This window comes from Betta splendens, chromosome 24 (genome assembly GCF_900634795.4).
Source record: "Betta splendens chromosome 24, fBetSpl5.4, whole genome shotgun sequence".
NCBI lineage: Eukaryota > Metazoa > Chordata > Actinopteri > Anabantiformes > Osphronemidae > Betta > Betta splendens.
The window spans coordinates 13,698,864-13,719,458 of NC_040901.2; the positions used below are offsets into that span (position 1 = coordinate 13,698,864).

A 20,595-nucleotide genomic window follows, 5' to 3' on the forward strand; every position below is an offset into this window, starting at 1 on the left:
CTGGCTGTTCATGTCGCATGAGCTTTAGTCTGGTTCCACCTTCAGGTCAAACATGACACATGTCCTGTTTGTCACATCAGATTCATAGACACGTTTAAATCCTGAACAGCATTATTTTTATTTAACTCCAGGTGCATGATGGGAATGTGCTTCTGAAAAGCTTAAATACAAAGAAATGTGAAAAAAGACTGAGCTGCTAGTTTTAGTTCCTCTGTTGCACAGTTGTGAGCTTTTGCTCATGTCCTCCATTTTTTGCCAGTCTTTAGGCGACTGCTGATCTTTGTCCACTGGGTCAAACCCTGATCCCGGTCTCAGGCGGCGTCGGCTCAGAGGCGCCCCCTGCTGCCTGGCTGTGTTTACCGATCTGCTGCAGCAGGACGTGGTTGGACAGCCTCCACTTCCTGTAGTCAGCTGCTGAGAGAGTCTGGTCCACCAGTATCTGCTCCATCGTCTGCAGCTCTGACTCTTTGGCCTGAAAGGGTTCGGACAGAATCGCTTAAAGCAGCCAGTCGCATTTTAATGTGTCCTCTACAAACAAAGCGAGTCTGCAGGAGACAAACGGGCACCTTCAGCGTGCTGCTCAGGATCCTGAGCAGGTGAAGCTTGTCGTTGACCTTGTCGTTGTTACATCGTCGTATGAACGAAGCTCTGAAGTCTCTCCGGCTGCACTGACCCGTCACCGACAGGCTCGCTGCCCTCAGGTCCCTGTACAGACTCTCCATCTCATCAGGCGTCTTCTCTGCAGACAAACACCAATGAGCTCGTAGCCATTTTTCAAAATAAGAGCGTGCTGATATGCATCGTCTGGTTAAAGCGGGATGTATGTGGGTCCAGGTGTTTACCGACTTCCTCTTGTTCTTCCACCTGGACCAAAGGAGGCGATGCTGCTCCACCGGGTTCGAGTCTGGAGGGATGAGGCCACGACAGACGCTGGCTGAAGCCCCCTCCTCTGCTTCTCCTCGCGTCCCCTCCATCCGAGCTGCTCCTGCGTCTGGATGCAGTGGCTGTTTTCCAGGTTGACTCACTCACAGCATCTCCCTGTGAGGACAAGAGGCTTCACAGGAACTGGATCCGGGCAGTTAGGTCCCTTAGGTTTCAGTTGTTTACTCACATGTTCAGGCTCTGGTGTTTCATGTTCAGAGTCCTGAGAACACGCTGACGCATCCTCGTCCCCGTCTGGGTCGCTGCCTTCGCTGTAACAGTCTGCACAGACCGACACGGTGGAGGACGGAAGCAGAACAGTGGCGAGATGAGATGAAGGAAAGAAAACAGGAAGTGAACTGTAGGACGAGGTGACGAGCAACATAATGAGTTTGACCTTCAGCGTCCGTCGTGTCGCTCAGACCGGCAGCTTCTGTCAGTTTACTGATCCACCTGCAAACACATGTTCATGTCAGTGTCTCTGGTGACCTTTGACCTTTCCACTGGTGAAACTAAGCTCTAATGAACCCCGAGCATAAGACCCCTCAGTAAGTGTTTGGGTGAACACCAGCTGCCCTGGGACGCGTTGAAGGTTCCATCCACGTTGAAGGTGATATTAGTGAACAACATACTCACTTATTCATCTCGGTGAACGTCCCTGCAGCGATGAAGATGCTCACCACCAGAGGATGGCTGGCCGTGATGGCGCTGCAGCACAACCACACATCAGCTGACCTCGAGCATCACACATCAGACTGTGGTTTTCACACACTAAATGTGGCACACGTACTGTTTCCTCCTGCAGTGCTTGGCCTGTTCGATGGCGAAGCCGGACAGGTTGATGAAGCCTTCTGCCTTCTCGTCCTGCGGAAACACAGCAGCTCGGTTAAAGTGGAGGCGAGCGCGGCCGCCGCTGCTGTCGCACGGCAGGGGTGCAGCCACAGGATGCGGTCGCTGTCCCACTGGACTCAGCGCTGCTCGCCTGCTGCTAAGCTCAGCGCTGGGTCCAGTTCTGGGCCGCTCACCGTCTTGTCCCGGTACCAGTACAGACAGCTCCTCTTCAGGACAAACCAGTATCGCCTCCACTTGCTTCCCAGGAAGCTGCGGCCCTCCTTCCTGCGGTGCAGCCAGCCCTGACAGTCCAACGTGCCCAGGTCTTTGACGGACACACGCCGCCGACTCATGGCTGCAGTCTGAGACAGAGACCCAGTCACAGCCGGAGCAGAACCTGGCGCCAGGCTTCACTGCTGGGGCACGTTTTAGACGCAGGAGTAAATAATCAGAACTGGCTCAGATCAGGAGGGAAACAGAGACCAACATAATAAAGAAGAAAAAGCGCAGACTTTAGTGATTCTGATAATGTTCTAACAAACATCACACATAAATATGCACAAATTGGATGGAATGGAAGAAAACCCAGACGAGCTCTTACCTGCAGCCTGGACGTCCGCTCGTCAGCTCGTCCTTTGAGCGCAGGAGGAACTAGACATCAGCTCTGTTAGTGAGTGTCTGTGGAGCCCAGACACCGACCACAAAGGCTAAATCACACTGACACACGCTCGGTGACTGCTTCCTGTTTCACATGTTCTTCAGCGCGTTGCCCTGCTCCGCTTCTCAGACGCCTCTGCAGCTGCTGTGAAGCAGAAGTTTGTGATCTGGTGGTTTGTCTCATCTCACAATCTGCCACTTGTGGCATTTTTATAAAGTCACCAGGACAATGCTGCTGAACAGAAGGTTTCACTGTGACTGATCACAAACTCAGTCAGTCACTATCTGCTGTACTTAAAACGCAGCAGTAGGAAAAATGTACTTGGTTACTACTAAAACTGCAAGTGCATCACGTTAGGCTTAAAACCTATGAAGGTTTATTATCAATGAAACCTTAACCTATTAATAAACTCCAGTTAATAAAACAAGTCACTGTGATGAAAGTATGAAGCAACTTTGTCCACTAGATGGAGACGATCCCATGTAAAACCAACCACCAAACAAAAAAGGCCACACTAACATTTCATTGGACGCCTTTAGCTTTACACATTCACTGGCTTTGTTTCCATAAGCTTCTGCAAAGTCACAGGATTTATTTCCATCCAGTGGTGCATTCATTTCTCACCAAGATCTCGCAGAGTCTGACCCATGAGCAAAGCCTTCTTCTGCACATCCCAAAGATTCTCAATGGACTTAAGGTCTGGACTCTGTTTGACTCACAGTTTGAGCCTGATGAATCTTCTTCATCATCGTGGAATATGTGGGCGTCATCAGGGAAGAAAAAAATCCACTGATCGTCAGCTGACCTCATTGTTTGAGCACATACTGTTGCTGAACCCAGAACTGACCAATTACAGCAGCCACAGATCATCAGTCCAGATGGAGCCTTTCTTTTGGGCCAGACAGTGTATTCTACAAAACAATGCTGAACGTTGGGTTGTTTAAAATAATGCACTTTATTTTTGGATTTTTCAAGTTACAAAGAACCTGAGATGAGACTGGTTCAACAAGACTCTTCTCATGACAGGATGCACAAAGTTTTACCAGAACCCTGAAATGCTCAGCAACAAAGTGATGGAGCGCTTTGTTTTCAGTGAGATCACTCAACATCTGCTAAACGTCTGTAAATCCTAGTGTTAACTGTTGCTTTAGGCAATTAAGGCTTGAACATTAAAAAAGAGTTTGAATTTTATTTATTTATTCAATAAAAATTGAAATCTTTAGTTTAAAAACCCAAAACATATTCAAACATTTCAATGTCAATTAATTACTGCTTCCAAACAAATACAAGGTGGTATTTACACTGTGTCACACTCTGGCCATCTTTTCTACAAGCCACAGTAAGTCTTAAGTGTTAGTTTAAAGGCACCAAACAGAAAGAATCATTCTGATCATGAAACATCTTGGATTGTAAACATCAGGGGCTCCACAACGTTTCCCTGGGGAACACCTCCACAACATTTACATAGCAAACCCTGAATGTTCCTCCCTGACCTGCAGCCAAGAATCAGCAGAAGATGAAGTAGAGCAGCAGCAGCCCCAAGAAGGCACAACTGTGGATGGGATGTTTGAATTAACTGGGACTTTAATGGTTATGGTCAAATTTTCTATTTTGTTTAAGTTCACTTCAGTGTTTTTACATTCTGGATGTTTCTTAAGGTTTTTAGATACGAAACATCTGCTGGTAAACATGATTTATCTTTAGACACTTCTTTAATACACTTAGCAAATAAATACATTTATTTTAGTGTCTTGCTTTTAAACAGTAACTACAGTGGAACCTGTGCTGGTTTCAGCTTCTCAGGTGCTCATTAGCGTCACTTCTAGCACATTTCTTTTTTCACTTCTTTCTTTAAGTTATCATCAAGACCATCTACATATTTACACACGTCTTGGTCCAAACCAACTTTGAACACGTTGAACATCAACAGCTCCTGAGGTTGAGAGAAGGTGCTTGAGCGATGCTTCACCTTGTAAAGCCAGAGGTTGTGGGATTATTCATGATCAATTCTGCAAGAAATCAAAATCAACTGAAAATAAGAACCAGCTTCCTTTTCAGAAGATTGCGGCCCGCACGCACACACAGTCTAAAATCTTGAGTTTATTTAAAAAGAAAAACACAGATGAGTTTCAGCAGCTAATGAGCGTCTTTAAGCTCAAAGTGTGTCTGAGCGCCTCCATCCTTTGAGCTTACGTCCAGTAAGTGATGCACTGGAATGCTGTCGTCACTCGATCCCCGTTGAATGTGTCGATGGTTTGGACCCACTTCACCAACGACTGCTCCAACAGTGTTCGCCATTTAAAACAGGAGCCCTGAGGATCCGGACGGGACCAAACCCGTTGCCCTTCTGTCCGTCAGTGGCTGAGCAGCCGGAGTCGAGCCAACCAGCCGCCGAGCAGCGACGTGGGCTGCTTCGCTGGAGTCCGAGCAGACGGGGCGGCCGCCGGCTTCTTGGACGCGGCCTCCTGGTAGGGGATGGTGGCGCTGCTGTGCAGGTCGGCGTTGATGAAGCACTGGCTGCCTCTGATGTGGTCCACGCCGCGGACAGACGGGTGTCCTCGGTAGGGCAGAGGGAAGGACGGCTCCTCCTCCAGGATGGCGCTGATGCCCTCGTTGCTCAGGAACCGGTGCAGAGGCTTCTGGCCTGATGAGGAAAGGCTTCTGTTAGAGCCGCGCTACCGACACACAGTCAATGCAGGTTCAACTCTGGGTAATTGTGCACCAGCTAAAAAAAAGCCGGCAACACGGCAGCGAGGCCGTGGGTAGTGATCACCTTTCCTTCCTTTAGCTCCGGGCCTGGAGGACGAGTCGGACACGGCCGCAAACGCCTCAACTGGCATGGAAACGGGTCGAGGTTTACCTGCAAAGCCAAGGAAGACGCCACGCAGGGTTAGGACCTGCTTCACACCCCCGGTTAAAGGTTCTGCAGCTGAGGTGGGTTCTACGGCACTCACAGCGCTGGGACGGCCGCTGGCGCAGGCAGACGGGCTGTCCGGCCTCAAAGGGACCGCTCTCAGATGACCTGAGCTCGTCTGAGTCCAGACACGAGTTTGGAGACTTGGGCCTCATTCTCACACCTGGAGCCTCGTTCCCATTTCTGCAGAGAACAGTAGAACATGTGCCCGGGTTCTGGCTTCTTACTGGTTCTGCTCTGGTGGATCAGATACTCACAGCGGCGCATACGGGGCTGCAGGAGGAGGAGGAATGTACAAATCCATCATGGCTGTGTTCCTTCTGTGCCCTGAAGCGTCTGAGCTTTCTGCCTGTCGACATCTGTACAGCTCTCTGCCTGGAGCTCCCTGAGACGTCTATAAAAAAGGAGAACAAGGAATTCTCAGGGTGCACCTGGTTGATCAGGACTGTGTGAGCCGGAGCGTTAAATTGCAGATTTGAGGCTTTTCTGTGAGCACTGAAGTCTCAGCAAACAGCAGAGATGCCTGATTAACGGTGGTGGTCAGAAAAGACACGAGACGTTTCCTTCTTCACGAAGGAGCTTCTGAATCCAATGAATAAATAAATATCCCTAAAAGAAACCTGTTCCCCTGACGATGAACTGAACGAGGTAAGTGAGGACGAGGTGAGGAGCTTGTGTTTTATCCTCCATCAACACAAACGGCTCCAGGTGGATTTACATGGTCACATTGTGGAGTAACGTGAGTCATCGTCTAAAGGAATCCACAGAGCGCTGTGATGTTTGGGGCGTTTCCCAGCTGCTGTTTTCCAGGAAAAGCCCAGAAGGGACTCATTGTTCAGCCCCACACTTCAGCAGCGGCAGCCGGAGCGGCTGCAGAGGAAACCCCACTAGTGCTTAAACCCGCTCCGCGTTCGGCCCGCGTTCGGCCCACCTGGACCAGCGCCGGCCTCCAGCGCAGGTTCCTCAGCGGAGCAGGAGCGAAGCTGCCGGAGGCCCCGTGCGGCCGCTTCTTCACCAGCAGGGTGACGCTTCCAGACTCCGCCCTCAGCTTCTCCACCAGGTGCTTCAGCTGCCAGCCCACCTGCACCAAGCACAGAGCAGGATCAGCTCCAACCAAGCCCGACTGCGCGCAAGAAGCCTGATCACAGAACGCTGCTCACGCTCACCACAGTCTGACTGTTGACCTGGATGACCTCGTCTCCAGCGTGAATTCTCTGGGTTTTATCTGCAGGAGACTGAAAGGCAGAGTTTTACTGCGAAGCTTTTAGCAGCAGTGAGGCGCTTGGAGGATCACACACGTACGTTCTCTGTGGTCCCCGTGATGACGTGGAGGCCGTCGTACGTGGACTTGATGTAAATTCCCTAGAATTGAAGAGGAGAAGCTCTGAGCACAGCGGCCTTGGCGTCTCTGTCTGTCTGGTGCATGAAGTAAATCCTTCAGTGTCTGTGGATGCGGCGCTCACCAGTCCCTCCCCAGGCTTGATGTTGGTGATGTGAACCTCCTCCAGACACGTCATGTTGCTCTTCGACGGGTCGGACGTCGTCTGAACGGTTTTCTCACAGATGGCGTTCAGAGCTTGTGACTGAAGCAAACAAGAAGCAACGACACGTTTAAACAACAACAAAATGACAAGAAGCTACTTCAAGACAGAGCTTTGTGTTACATTTGTACATATTCAGATCAAATTAGGACATTTTAAATCATCCCTAGATGAAGAAGTGCAGCTGTGCTGGCAGGAAAGCAGACACATTAGAGACCATGAGAGTTGGTCTGGGAACAACTCAACAGCCAACAGGAAGCGTTATCCAAGACGGGAAGCGGGGGCTCCTGAGCTGAACACACACATACAGGAAGCGTGTGTGTGTGTGTGTGTGTGTGTGTGTGTGTGTACTCACCACTTCCACTATCTTCTCCTCCATCTCATAAACAGTACAGTCCTGTAATTAAAGACACACAAACTGAGGGACGACACAACTGGACCTGACAGAACACGTCAAACATTTGTAGAAGCTAAGAAGTTAAAGGAACTGGATCAGCTGATGTGACTGCAGCTGATGATCCATGAAGGGGAATAAAAGTCACAAGATCGATGCTCAGACTAGTGGTCAGCGACACGGAGGTCATGTTCAACAACACAACGACACAGGCTCCGTCTGAACCACCAAACACTGGAAGTCCTGCTGAACGTAAGAGAAGCTCCATGATATCATTGACGAGAACCAACTGGACCCAGGAACCCAGTTCACTCCACTTTGTGTGTCCACGCAGCGCAATGACAGTAGTTGTGTTAGCGACTCTGCAGAACTGTGAGTAAACAGAGGGAGAAAAGCCACTGCAAGAATGAGCGGGAGAGAAAATATTTGAGAAATGACAGTGTGGAGGAGCGTGAAGCCAGAGGGAGGATGACGAGACGCCTCTCAGGGCCCCCGAGGATTCCTCCTGTGGTCGGTGAAATAACAGCTCCCAGTAAAGACGCTGACAGGATGATTGGGAGCCAGCGGCAGGGCGACGCCTCAGCGCTGCACAGAGCCAGCAGGGGGCCGAGCCTGAGGCCCGGCAGGAGGCCCGGCAGGAGTCTGAGCAGGAGGCCGAGCCTGAGGCCCGGCAGGAGGCCCGGCAGGAGTCTGAGCAGGAGGCCGAGCCTGAGGCCCGGCAGGAGGCCCGGCAGGAGTCTGAGCAGGAGGCCGAGCCTGAGGCCCGGCAGGAGTCTCAGGAGTCTGAGCAGGAGGCCGAGCCTGAGGCCCGGCAGGAGTCTGAGCCTGAGGCCGAGCCTGAGGCCCGGCAGGAGTCTGAGCAGGAGTCCGAGCCGGAAGCTCAGCAGGCCCACAGTAACGGACGGAACGGAATGTGGCCGTTCATGGGCAGATGTACAGAATCAAACCATGAAGCTGCTGGCTGTGTTTACTCTGCTCGGTCCATCGGACTTTGTGCCGCACGTGGAAGCGGCCGCCTGGCGTTTCATCAGAGGACAAACAGAGAAAATAAACAGAGCTCGGCTTCGGCTCGCGGAGGGAGGTCCGGAGGCCTCACTGACCTTCTGCACGGTGGAGGTGAGCTCCAGGCACAGCTGGATGATTGTGCTTTTGGTGGAGGTGAAGTCGTTGGTGCTCGTCAGTGGAGTCCTGAAACAACAGAATCCAGTGGTGAGCATCAGCTTGGTAACGTTCCATCTGTGGTGCATCACATGAGTCACATCCACCATAATCAGTTTAGCTCGGTGCAAAGTAAGAAATGCTTCAAGAGTTGAAAATGATCAGATTTTAAATGCAACAAATGGGATTTGGTCGTGGTGTCAGTAAAAAGCGTCTGCGGCGTCAGATCTGAGAGCGCGTCTGCAGGAGACGCTCAACGAGTCAGAGACGAGTCAGAGCCCAAGGAGTCTGCTGCTAAATCCTCTCACCTGCCAGCAGCTCATTAATATTCCTGCCTGCTCTCGCAGTGACCCTGGGGTATGTTCATGCTCCAACCTGCGTCCTGACTCATGTAATTCTCTGGCTAGCTGCCGCGCTACCTGTCCAGCCAGGCCAGCAGACTCTTGGCGGCTGCGATCAGCTCCACCACGGCGGTCAGGAACTCGTTGGACGGTTGATGGGAGCTCTTGACGTGATAGGCCGGGTTCTTCCTGCGCTGCCACACGGCGCTGTTCAGGTTGTGGTGCGCCGCCCTCATCTTCCCCCCCAGAGTCTTCAGCACGTCCGACTCCACGCCGCAGTTCTGGACGAGACACAGGCAGGAAAGTCCTGGTAACCATAGCGACAAGCACATAAACCCAGAGTGACGGGACGCGGGTGCCATTCAGCTCCGCAGAGATCGGAGCCAAAGAAAACATGTGCAGCCAAACTGACATTCCACCTGTCGACTGACACCTGGCGCGCACTTAAAACCATGTCACAGGTAACATGAGCAGCAGGCGCGAAGCCTGCGGGTGAAGTTGGACTGTTGCTGGAGTGCGGTGGAGTGTGTGTTAATGTGAACCTCGCTTCACTTCAACGATCCACTCAATAAATAAAACTAAAGAAAAAGGTTCCTCCACCAGGAAAGTAGAGTTCAGCTCGTGGCTGACACACAACAGACTGGACCCTCGGTCGGCCCGGCCCGTGTGAGCGGAAGCCCGCCGGGCCCTGACATCTGTTTCCTGATCCACAGCAGAGCGACGTCACGGCAGGAAGCCCTGCTGTGTGTTCTGTGACTCCTTCTGTGCGTCCCGTTTCAGCTGAGTGACACCATTAAACCCGCCCTTCCAGAACCCGGAGGCTCGTCCGGGTTCTGGTTCTGCCACACCGTGGACATTTTATTTACATCAGCACATTCTCCGAGCGCTGATAACGTGTTCTCCAAGCACTGACCACAGCGCAGAGCAGGTCCACGGCCTCCAGCACCAGCTCCTGGTGTCCGACCCGCGCCACGCCCACAGACAGCAGCTCCTGGTGGCTCATCCTGAGCAGCTGCTCCCCGTCCACCCGCTGCAGCTGGAGGGACGGCACGTACTGCAGCAGGCTGTCGTCCAGACCTGAGGGACACAACAGACACAAGCAGCTGCAGTCAGAGCGTGTGGATCCGCGGGCCTCAGGACCAGCAGCGCCCAAAGGGTGGTTCTGAATGTTAGAAGGAAAACTGGACCAGCATCAGTGAGTATCACAGAGAGAAACAACCGGCAGACAGATTCAGTCCCTTTCTCAAACGCTGACCTCGTGATCTTAGATAGCAGCGGCTCCAGCGGCGCCACTGCGCACAACTCTGACCTCTGACCTTCCTGTAGGAGAGCAGCAGGGGGGCAGATAAAGGAGTTCCTGCAGCTGGATCAGTAGCAGGTCTGAGTCCGCTACCAATATGTCTTGAGTCAAGCAGCTTTTGAAGCCGGCGCTCAGCAAATGGTGGAATCTGCGTGTGAGAACGGTGAAAACGGCGAGAACCGCGAGCAGAACAACCGGCTGCAGGAGGACAGACGGGCCGCCGGGTCGGAGGGGGGTCCGTCCTCCCCAACCAACCTCTGACGTCACAGCCCTGAGTTCATTAATGTGAGGCCCAACGCTGAACCCCGGAGCCTCCGCGGGCTCAGCCTCGGTCCCGCTCGCTGCCAGGACCGGGCCACACCCATCACACTCCACCACGGAGCAGAAGTGGTTCTGTCAGAGCTGACGGCGGGCCGCCAGAACGCGTGGTTCACAGGAATGTGTCACGACAGCAGGGATCACATTACTGACAGCTGAGAGGCTGACGAGGAGCAGCGGGAAGCAGGCGGCCACCTGGACCGGACCGGACCGGACCGGACCGACCCATGGCCTCCACAGCTTACACTCCACATAAGCCGCTGCGATTAAAGCGCGTTTGGAGCAGCTCAGCTGATGGTTGGAGTCATAATAGTCCGGGTTTGATGCATGTTCATAGTCAGAATCTGAGGCTGCGCGGATCAGGACGAACCTGTTCCGCCTCGAACAAACAGAGCTGGATCCAGGGTTCCCATGAGAAACACGCTGATTCACCAGAGGACGGTTGACACGTCTTCCACATTCCTCCTTCTGAGCGTTTGCAGTTTGGTTTGGCGCTCGACCCAAACAGCAGCGCGGAGCGCGTGGACGCAGCAGAAGAAGAGACGCGAGGCCGTCGGAGGTGGTCGGCGTCACATCAGAGTCTGTGGAGCCAAAGGTTCAGGGGTTCACGTGGTCTCACCCTCTCACATGTTCACGTGGTCTCACCCTCTCACATGTTCACGTGGTCTCACCCTCTCACATGTTCACGTGGTCTCACCCTCTCACATGTTCACAGGGTCTCACCCTCTCACATGTTCACGTGGTCTCACCCTCTCACATGTTCACGTGGTCTCACCCTCTCACATGTTCACGTGGTCTCACCCTCTCACCCTCTCACACGTGAACGGACTCTGCATCAGGCAGCGACGCCGTCTCAGGGAGCGGCTGTTTGAGGAGCTGAGCCCTCAGTCGCTGCTGTTAACTGTGTTTTCACTGCATTTCTGGTACAACCTTGTGTTTATGCCCTGTTTGACAGAAGCAGCGGTGGTGATAAGCTGCTGCGTCTCCACTCACTCACTGTGGAGTCAAAGCTCCCTCTGCTCATGAACGGCCGGGTTAAACATTAGTCACAAAGATTTAAGCAAACAGGAGGTTTTCTGCAGGAGTCGCGCCTCCTTCACAGTGTGACGCTCAAACAAATGGTAGGAGCTCGTCACCCCCCACCCTCACCCCCTCACCCTCACCCCCAGCAGAGGAGCAGTAAAGCTATTCATAGCGCCACTAAAACACACGCTGAGCATTTGTCTCAGGAGGAGGAGGATTTCCTTTCCGCCGAGCAGATCTCTGACAAAACTAAGACTAAGCAAACAGGAAGTGGGAGTTCACCGTGTGCAGAGCCGGCAGCAGCGGCCCAGTGCCACCAGTAACGGGCTGTGGAGCCGTACGTAGCGGCCCGAAGCAAACTGGGTGAGATGATGAAGCACCAGGTCACAGCTCCCCCCATTCTCACTGAGGCCACTGGTTCTGTTGACCCGTGTGAGCTGCTGCTTTGGGCCCAGAAGCACCCCATGATTCCCAGTAAGAAGCTGGTTCCCAGTGTTCAGCCGGCGCTGGAGGCCCGACGTCCACGGGTTCAACTGATACCGCAGATAAAGCAACCGTCCACAGATCAGAAGCGCTTCAGGTCCTCTGAGCTCTGTATTGGCAGCACATCAATGCACGGGTGCTGTGAGAACGTGGTTCTGGACTCGCTCCCTCCTCACGGACCTCAGCGCTGCTCACGGAACATAAGCAGGAAGAGGCGCAATCTGGCCACTTCCTCAGATTCAGTGAACTCGCTGATAAGACGAAGGCTGGGTGGGACAGCGCAGACCCGGAGCCCAGCGCCGACCCGGAGCCCAGCGCCGACCCGGAGCCCAGCGCCGGACCCATCGAGTGCTCTGGGTCAGAGCCCAGCGCCGACCCAGAGCCCAGCGCCGACCCGGAGCCCAGCGCCGAGCACTCGATGGGTCCGACCCGGAGCCCAGCGCCGAGCACTCGATGGGTCCGACCCGGAGCCCAGCGCCGACCCAGAGCCCAGCGCCGAGCACTCGATGGGTCCGACCCGGAGCCCAGCGCCGACCCGGAGCCCAGCGCCGGACCCATCGAGTGCTCTGGGTCAGAGCCCAGCGCCGACCCAGAGCCCAGCGCCGACCCGGAGCCCAGCGCCGAGCACTCGATGGGTCCGACCCAGAGCCCAGCGCCGAGCACTCGATGGGTCCGACCCGGAGCCCAGCGCAGACCCAGAGCCAAGCTCCGACCCAGAGCCCAGCGCCGGGCCTCACACCCAGCACTCAATGGGTCCGTTGCGTTGAGGGAGTGGGAAGAAGCTGCAGCTGGAGTTGAGCAGTCATGAACTCCTGTTCTGAGCCCGTTTAGACGTTACGGCTGAATGGATCTCGTGACCGTCCTTCCTTAAATAATAAATATAAATAACGCGAGCCGACAGGAAGCCGCTGTTTGTGCAGATAAAGGCTGTTTGGTCAAACGGCCCCGTTTGAAGCTGCAGCTTCTCGATCCTTCCTCAGCTCCGTGGAACTGCACCTGCTGAAATATGCAGATGTGTCTGAACACGCGCAGCTCCAACTCCACCGCCTCAGGCCTCAGGCACAGATCCCATCACGTCCTGGAGCCCAATCACCGCTCAGCGAGGACTCCTTAGAACCAGCAGCAGCAGCACTGGCAGGCCGGCGGCCGCATACTGGTCATACTGGTCATACTGGGATGTGCCACTGCTTCAGAGCGTCGGACTACGAGACTGGTTTCAGCCCCTGGTCGCGTTCAAGGCGTTTCAGTCCAGGACCGGAGCTTTATTAGTAGTGATCTTCTCTCGCAGTCGTAAAGGTTCTGAGACCCGGCTCCCGACCCAGTGACGGGTCAACAGCTGCAGCAGCTGAATTTGCCCCGTATCCAGAGAATCTGCTTGATTGCGATTGTTCAGATAACAGGGCTGTTATGTGAACTGGTCCAACCCGTTGTGGCCCAATAAAGCCAGTGATGAGTGTAAACAGTGGCCTGCTGGAGCCGCAGCGTTTCCTGCTGCCTGCACAGTAAAGAAGGGCAAACAGTGACACGGACACGCGCGTTCTCTCTGCTGCACTTTGACTGGGCGCCAGAACACGCCTGTTTAAACCGCACCATCACCTCAAACAGCGCTGCGTTGCAGGATGTTTACTTCAGGAGCAGAACGGAATAAAGACCTGTGTTCAGCGGGTTACGGTCAACTGTGTCTCCACGGCAACGGAACGGTTAGAGTCGTAAAAACTGAGCTCTGAACGCACAAACCTGACATTAATGCACCTCTATTAGAATCAAAGCTGCTTTCACACCGGACGACTTGATTTAAACACAAGCCCGTGGCTGAAACTAAAGATTAAAGCGGCTCCAAACGTCCCATTCGTGGCGGCGGCCCCACAGAACACCCGTGTACCCGGTACCGGCCCGTTCGGAAGCCCTACCTCTCCACCAGTCCACCACCTGCTGCGGAGTCCATTTACTCACAGCCTCCATTTCTCCGCACGCGCAGCTACAAGCGGCGTCTCTGTGGCTGCGTCTTCACTTACGACGTCGCTTTTCTAAATTATCCGCTTCAGCAGTTAGTGACACTCAATTCAAATCGGTTAATCCCCACTGGAGTCCGTCACATCCGAACCGGGCCGAGTCACGCGAGTCACGCGACCTACCCGCCCTCACTCTCTCACCTACGGCTCCGACTGCTCGGAAAAGTTTAAAAGCAAACACGGGACGCGCGAGCCGAGCGGCGCGTGGGGAAGGCGTCGCCTACGGCGCTTGACCACGCCTAGATTTTCAACCTTCCAATCACATGAACGTGTGTACGCTGCCTTCACGTGCTGTGGGAAAAGCACATTGTCGTACATGACGTTAATATCCAGTGTTTTGCTGTATAAATAAATATGCAATTCGTCGTGGTGTAAAGTCAAACACTTGACGCAGTGCATTAGGAAAACAGATTGTTTACATAGGAATTCATTTTTGTAGATGTGAAATATACACAAACTGATGTGTCATCATCATCCATAGCCACGTCTGTAAAGCTTGCTGTTGTACGCTGGAGCTCATCATGTAACAGAAACAAAACGTGATTGTGAACTGTGCATGAATTCTAATCACGTTTTTTAAAGCAACACAGAAACGCATCTGAACCTTAGCCTGACTCTGGTCACACTCCGGACCTCTAGCTTCTACACTAAGCACATTTTATCCAACAACTGGACTTCTGCCAATGGTGTTAAAGTCGTCCTGGTGCAAAGCGTTGGTCCACCTCACTCACATGAAGCAAAGTCTTCAAATGGGATATTATCACATTAAATGTTTCCTCCGGCCTCTAATTGGACCTTTGATCTTCTGAACTCTGTCATGTGTGCTGGGTGTTGCCTCGTTAAGCTTTTTTAGGGTCTGCAGATGTTTCCCACGGGAAGAATCCACCAGACTGTGCTCACACATGAGAGGACTCTGACCCGGTGACTAAGAGCCTATAGAGCTATATATTAAATTATTCTTTACAATACTATAAATGTCTGTTCCATATAGGTACATACGTAAGAACAAACTATGTTCTATTCTTCTTGTAAACTATCCTTTAAAACTGAATCACTGATGATAAATTCCAGCATTTATATATCAAACGGTATTAAAATGTATTTTAGTCTTCTTCTCTTTTTTATGTTAATGCATACTGTGTATATGTTTGTTTATATGCTGTGGATTACTTTGAATACATTAGTTGTGGCGGGAAGTGACCCGTTAACGTTTTGGACGTTTCAATTCCGTAGAGCATGAACGCAGCATCGTGTGGGCGTGGCTAGTTTTTGAGCCTCATTAATGATTGAAGGCACTGCGGCTCATTAGCGCAACACTGGCCTCTTTTGGCAGAAAACGATAATCGCGGGGAATCGCTGGGATAAACTGCGAAAGAGGAAAAGAAATCAAGTCTGTAGAGACGTGCTGTGTAAAAGTACAACGAATGGAGGTTCAGCCTTTACACACACTCACGGGCCCCTTTAGTGGCAGATTCAGTCCCACGCCGCTACGCTGCCGTGACTTAGTAGATGTAAATAGCAGGTGAGTAGACGATGGCGTCTAATGAGGTCACGGTGGGGAGATAAAAGCAGAGGGTGACGTTTGTGGCCACTAGAGGGCGATGTCCGCAAAGAAGTTAATTAATGCCCTTCAACAGCGCGTTTCCAGGTGTTAATAAGCGCGGCCTGCTATGATTCTGTGCAGCACTAGACAAACACAAGCACAAACATACGTGTTTACAGAGGACGACGGAGTCATTTGGCGAGTGATTCGTCTTCACCTTAATCGTGGGCTGGGTTCTTGTCTCCTTTGATTTAACTCGGGGAGAACGAGTAGAGGTTCTGGGCCTGTTCTGCTGTCGGTCCACACCCACAGCTGATTATTTCACCTTTAAAGCTGAAGCTCGGGAATAAAGTAAGTGCACGTGTCACTGCTGAGTTTGTGTGATCTACAACGAGCAGACGTAACGCGCAGGTGCAGCGGAGCCTTCATGCTCCTCTCTCTGATCCGGACCTGGATCTGGCTTTTTGCACTACGTTTGCAGTTATGTAAGTCTGGTGGTTCGTTATAACATGGAGCCTGTCTGGAAGCTATAACATGCCGTTACTTCATTCCTGAACAGACATCGTGGAAGTTCGTTTCCAGCGCGTTGCAGCTGACGGCTGCCTGCTTATTTAACGGGTTTATGAAATCCAGCTGAGGATCCTACAAACCCGCGTCCCTAAAAGCTGGAACGACGCACTAGAAAAAAAGTCTGACTTGCGGTTTAACTTACTAGACTGAGTAATATTTTCCCATTGATTCACGACACGAAGGCTCTAAAAGCCTCTTCCCGAAAGGCAGCTTTTGCGCCGCTGTCTCCTTGCGGCCGAGACGCACAGGAGCCCTCCATCACCAGAAAGGAATGCGCAAAACTATGTAAGAGTTTCCGAGTGTGTGTGTGTGTGTTTGTGTGTGTGCGCGCGTGCGTGCGTCTCCGAGCTTCGAGAGGTTACACATCATTTCTTGCCCCAGCTGGATGTCGTAAGACGGGGCAGGCAGAGTTGGGAGCAGCCCCCTGTTAAGTATCACACTGTGTGGACAGTCTTCCCACTTGGATAAAGGTTCGGCGACGCGTCTGGGACCCGGACCGCTTCGAGCTCTGACACCGGACCACCTCACCTTCCCTGTCCTCAGACTCACGCTCAACTGCGAGATTTAACGTTTTGTTTGTATTTTTTTTATCAAAACCAAAGAATTCCTACAGACTCTTCTCTAGGTCAGTGATGCATGATTTTACAATTTATTATTTCTCACAACAAACACCAGTGCAATTAACTTCGTAGACTGTATCTTGTCCTTAAATTTCACTTATAATGACGTTTGACTCGTATGATTTGCAATAACGCGTGGACCGCTTCCTGGCGGAGCGCTGCGTAATTACGCGCAGTGCCAAAATCTGCTGCTCGGTTGCTGTGGCCTAATGAGAGTCTGCAGCAATATTACACGGTACCGCTGAGGAAAAGAACAGAACCGAGCTCTGCTCTGCTAAAATGTCTTACAGGATTTTACTATTTTATTGGTTCCTAACAGTTGTTAAGTTGTGGATCTTGGAACTTTATCTAATCCATATAAAAGCAGTTTTACAAGTACAATGATTGTGGAAATTGATGAAGTACCCTGCAGTAAAAGCAGGATTCTGGCGTGTTTTACGAAACAAATTGAGACAAGCTGTGCCGTAGATATACAGGAGGATAGCGTTACTTCAGGCAGATGACAGAAGCCTGGGGTTCATATCAGGGTAATGGTCTTGTGAAGCCCCGAGGCTGCAGCGGGGCTGCTGCTGCGGCTTTAACTGCCTCCGATCCTCCTGCAGCTTCATTCATGCGGTGCTGAGCCCAAGGATGAAGATGAAGAGCGGGCTGTCTCTGGCGGCAGCTGCCCTCCTGGCACTGCTGCTGTCCTCCTCTCAGGCCCAGAACCAAGGTAAAGCCGCTCCCTCTCCTCCTGCTCCTCTTCCTCCACTCTCTGATCCAGCTCCTCTCAGCTCTGCCTTTTCTCACTATGTAGCTGCACATACAGTCCGAATAAAAACACGTAGTTGAAGTAAAACTGTGTGTTTGTGAATTGATTTGTTTGAACTGATTTGCTTTTTCAGTTTTGGTCCAACTTTGATTGATGACAGTTCAGTAAATCCAGTTTCCAGCAGGAACTGGCAAGATCTTCTCTTGACGAGAAAAACACGCTCTGCTTTAAATTCATGAATGTTTTTTTAAAAACCCAAACCAGTAGCATTAATTAGTTTCTGAATGTACCACAGTGAGGGAGCTGAGATTTAAAAAGCCTCCAGGTATTAAATGAGCCAGCATGTCACAGAGACGCGATGGGAGTCAAAGGTAAAGGTATCATTACATCATGGACAGATCGTGTCAGTGTGAATGATAATCAGATAAGCATGTGTATCTGTATCTGCATCTCATTAGGGCTCAGACACATGCTGTTTGATTCTACCCACACCAGGAGGCGCTCTTGCTCAAAGTCTCCGCTCTCTATTACTGTGGTCCACATTTCTCCAGTTTCAGGAAAAAAGAAAAATCCCAGACGGCGCGTGGCCAAGTTTCCTCCCTGCATCTTTTCCTCCTGATGGAACAGAAAGACAAAATATGAGTTTCACATTATTTTCCAGAGGTTAGGAGGAGGGGAGAGAATCTCTCCTCTGGGCTTCTGGATTTTCTCTAGGCATAAAAAAGAAGAGGGCGAAGTCAAACTAAAAAAAGAAGCTCTTCTCCTCTGATGGGAGCGCGTCTGACCTCCTGTGACTCCTGGACCCGGCCTGTTTTCCAGGAGTCACAGTGTCACCATAATTTGACGTATTAGGTGTTTGATTCATTATGACAAGAAGATTTCTCTTTATGTCATGTCTGGAATAAGACATGGCAAAATAAAGTCATAGAGCAGCAGCCACAACTAAAGCCCGGTGAGTGTGTGGTGCGTCTGTGCGAGCCTTTGGATACGTGCTGGAGTTTGGGGGGTAGTTTCTGGCTGCAGTAGACGCATTTGGAACAGGAGCAACCCGTGGCCCTTGATTTGATCCCCAGGTTGGTGCTTCCTCCATTTTTGACGTCTTGTTACAATTCCCAGTCAAGCCTTGGCCTTGAGTCTCGGCTTTACAATATTTTACAGTGATATTCTTCAATCCTGCACTAACAGATGAGCTGGTTGGTGGGCTGGAACCAGGCTTTAGTTGTATTAAACAATGCTAATCTAGCCAGAATGTGACAGTGAAATGTACAGCTACTGAGCTTAGCTTTCGTTACCGTATCACCTGTTTGCTTTGTTAAACTATAAATAATAAGCGATGAAATAAAACACAGTGGTGGTCGAACGCCACAGTGATGGGAGAACTGGGAGGGTCTGTCAGAAGCACTGGGATCACAGTCGTTGTAGCAGAGGGACTTTTCAGTGTGATGTCAATCGGTGCAGCTATCGGTTCACAGTAGTTTGTAATTTAACACAAATACTTGATACAGTAAAAGGTCTGTGCGCCACAGGAAGCTAGATCCAGACAGTAGGACCTGCACCCCAACCTGAAGAATATCATTTTAAAATATTACAGAAAGAAGGTATGTGTACATGGAAACATTTTGTCCAGTGCTCCAAGTTGTTGAAAACAACTTTTCATGTACACATGCATGATCCTGTGTCTGTAGTCATGAGTCAAGTCTTCAGTCTGTGTGTATTTTGAGCTTGTTTGTTGGTTAACAGCACAAAACCCCACAGTTGTTCTTAAATTGCTGCAGATCCTCAAATGTAGACTTTTCAACGTTTCCAGGAGGGATCTCTAATAGTTTAAGAACCTCTGGTGCAGATTTTAGGAAACACAAGCAAAAAAGACGTACACGCGTCTACGCAGACGCTGTGTATTCTTTTATGAGGTTTGCAATGGAGGCGATGGAAGCAACCAATCAGCTCTTTATCCATTGTACAATCAACACTGGACAGCTTCAGCGTGTTCTCGTTTTGTGGTCAATTCAACGTCCTGAGTTGGATTGAGGTCATGGACGTCTGCTGGACGGCAGTCAGTCCATGTGGGACTTTATGGACAGGGTGGGAACATTTCATTTGTCTCCAAAATTAAAGTAACAACTAATTCACCAAAAGCTGTTTACGTGTATGGAAGCAGCGACGCACAGGTCTGATCAATTATTATCCCAGATGTTTAATTCACAGCAGTTTCAGTAGCGATTACAACTAAATACTGAACAGAATTTGGTTTCAAATTCAAATGTATTTGCTTCCATGCAGGTCAATCTTCCTGCCCTGTTCATTTGTATTGGTCAGTGTTCTAATGTAGGACTACCGTGTTGTGTTGTTTTGTTTGCTGTCTCGTTGTGTTGTTGCTTGAGTCGTGGACTAGCTACTAGCCACACGTCCAGCGCCGTTTCTTTAACCAAAATGGCGTCCGTCACATCTGTGCCTCGGTTCGTCCCGTGTCGTTTGCTCCAACAGTCAACTTGTGTTACTTCACCCCAGAAGTGTTGACCGTTGGCAGATCCCTCACATTCACCACTGTAGTCCACGCACCTCCTCAAAGCGCAGCGCTAACTGCGTTGCTCTTCTCTCTCCACAGTCGACTCGCCGTCAGATTTGAGGTTTAAAATTTTAAATGAGAAAACGGTGCAGATGATGTGGACCAGGCCGCGGTCGAGGATCCAGGGCTACAGGATACGAGTGACCTCAGACACAGGTGGGTTCTGATGAAAGCTGCGAGTCGCGTCCTGCCCGGCCTCATAAACCGGCACGACTCAGCACTCCCTGCAATTACATGAAGGTTTCTGCAGACACATGTTTGGCCCCGAGTCCTCTAACGTTAAAACTCACGGAAAAGCACCGATAAAACATTATAGCCAGCAAGATGAGGAGTAATCATCAGCTGCAAGGTTTGTCTGACAGCAGCTTCTGTTTGACAAAAAGGATCTCAAACACATACAAAAACTGTAAAAAAAAAAAAGTTAATTAAAGTTAGGTAACTACTGTGTGACAAACTAAACAGTTAAGTACTAGCTAATTAGCTTCCTTCATAGCTTTACGCTAGTCTGGCTACATTCAAACCCGTTACTGTGTGGGGGTGTTTGAAGAAAAGATATTTCCACCACCTAAGAGAATATAAAAATTAAATAAGAATAATTTATGGATTAACCTTCTCCGTGTTGGTCTTATTGTTACAAGCAAAAAAGAAGAG

General features: G+C 51.0%; 2 protein-coding genes across 8 annotated transcripts in view; one reads left to right on the plus strand and one right to left on the minus strand.

The window, feature by feature from the left end:
- Window positions 1–99: 99 nt before the first annotated feature.
- On the minus strand, window positions 100–14,097 carry LOC114849204 (connector enhancer of kinase suppressor of ras 3-like). The gene is made up of 21 exons (XM_029140377.3): window positions 13,793–14,097; window positions 9,672–9,835; window positions 8,837–9,039; window positions 8,360–8,447; window positions 7,221–7,262; window positions 6,788–6,907; window positions 6,627–6,686; window positions 6,491–6,559; window positions 6,256–6,405; window positions 5,582–5,718; window positions 5,365–5,507; window positions 5,184–5,270; window positions 4,768–5,054; window positions 1,947–2,162; window positions 1,712–1,785; window positions 1,558–1,629; window positions 1,319–1,374; window positions 1,112–1,203; window positions 843–1,038; window positions 567–739; window positions 100–472 (listed from the first exon to the last, which is right to left on the minus strand). Exons 1-21 carry the CDS (start codon window positions 13,842–13,844, stop codon window positions 293–295), a joined length of 2,661 nt encoding a protein of 886 aa, XP_028996210.2. The 5' UTR covers window positions 13,845–14,097; the 3' UTR covers window positions 100–292.
- A 2,272-nt stretch (window positions 14,098–16,369) lies between these two features.
- col12a1b (collagen, type XII, alpha 1b) overlaps window positions 16,370–20,595 on the plus strand; it is a 63,512-nt gene continuing 59,286 nt past the window's right edge. For 5 of the 7 annotated variants that reach the window (XM_055506302.1, XM_055506297.1, XM_055506301.1 and 2 more), the window contains exons 1-3: window positions 16,371–16,632; window positions 17,230–17,339; window positions 19,984–20,100. In XM_055506302.1, coding sequence (XP_055362277.1) covers window positions 17,258–17,339; window positions 19,984–20,100 — 199 coding nt within the window. In that variant the 5' untranslated portion in view covers window positions 16,371–16,632; window positions 17,230–17,257. Of the gene's footprint in view, window positions 16,633–17,229; window positions 17,340–19,983; window positions 20,101–20,595 lie in introns of all 7 variants that reach the window. The other 2 variants (XM_055506298.1, XM_055506299.1) reach the window with 2 other exon arrangements.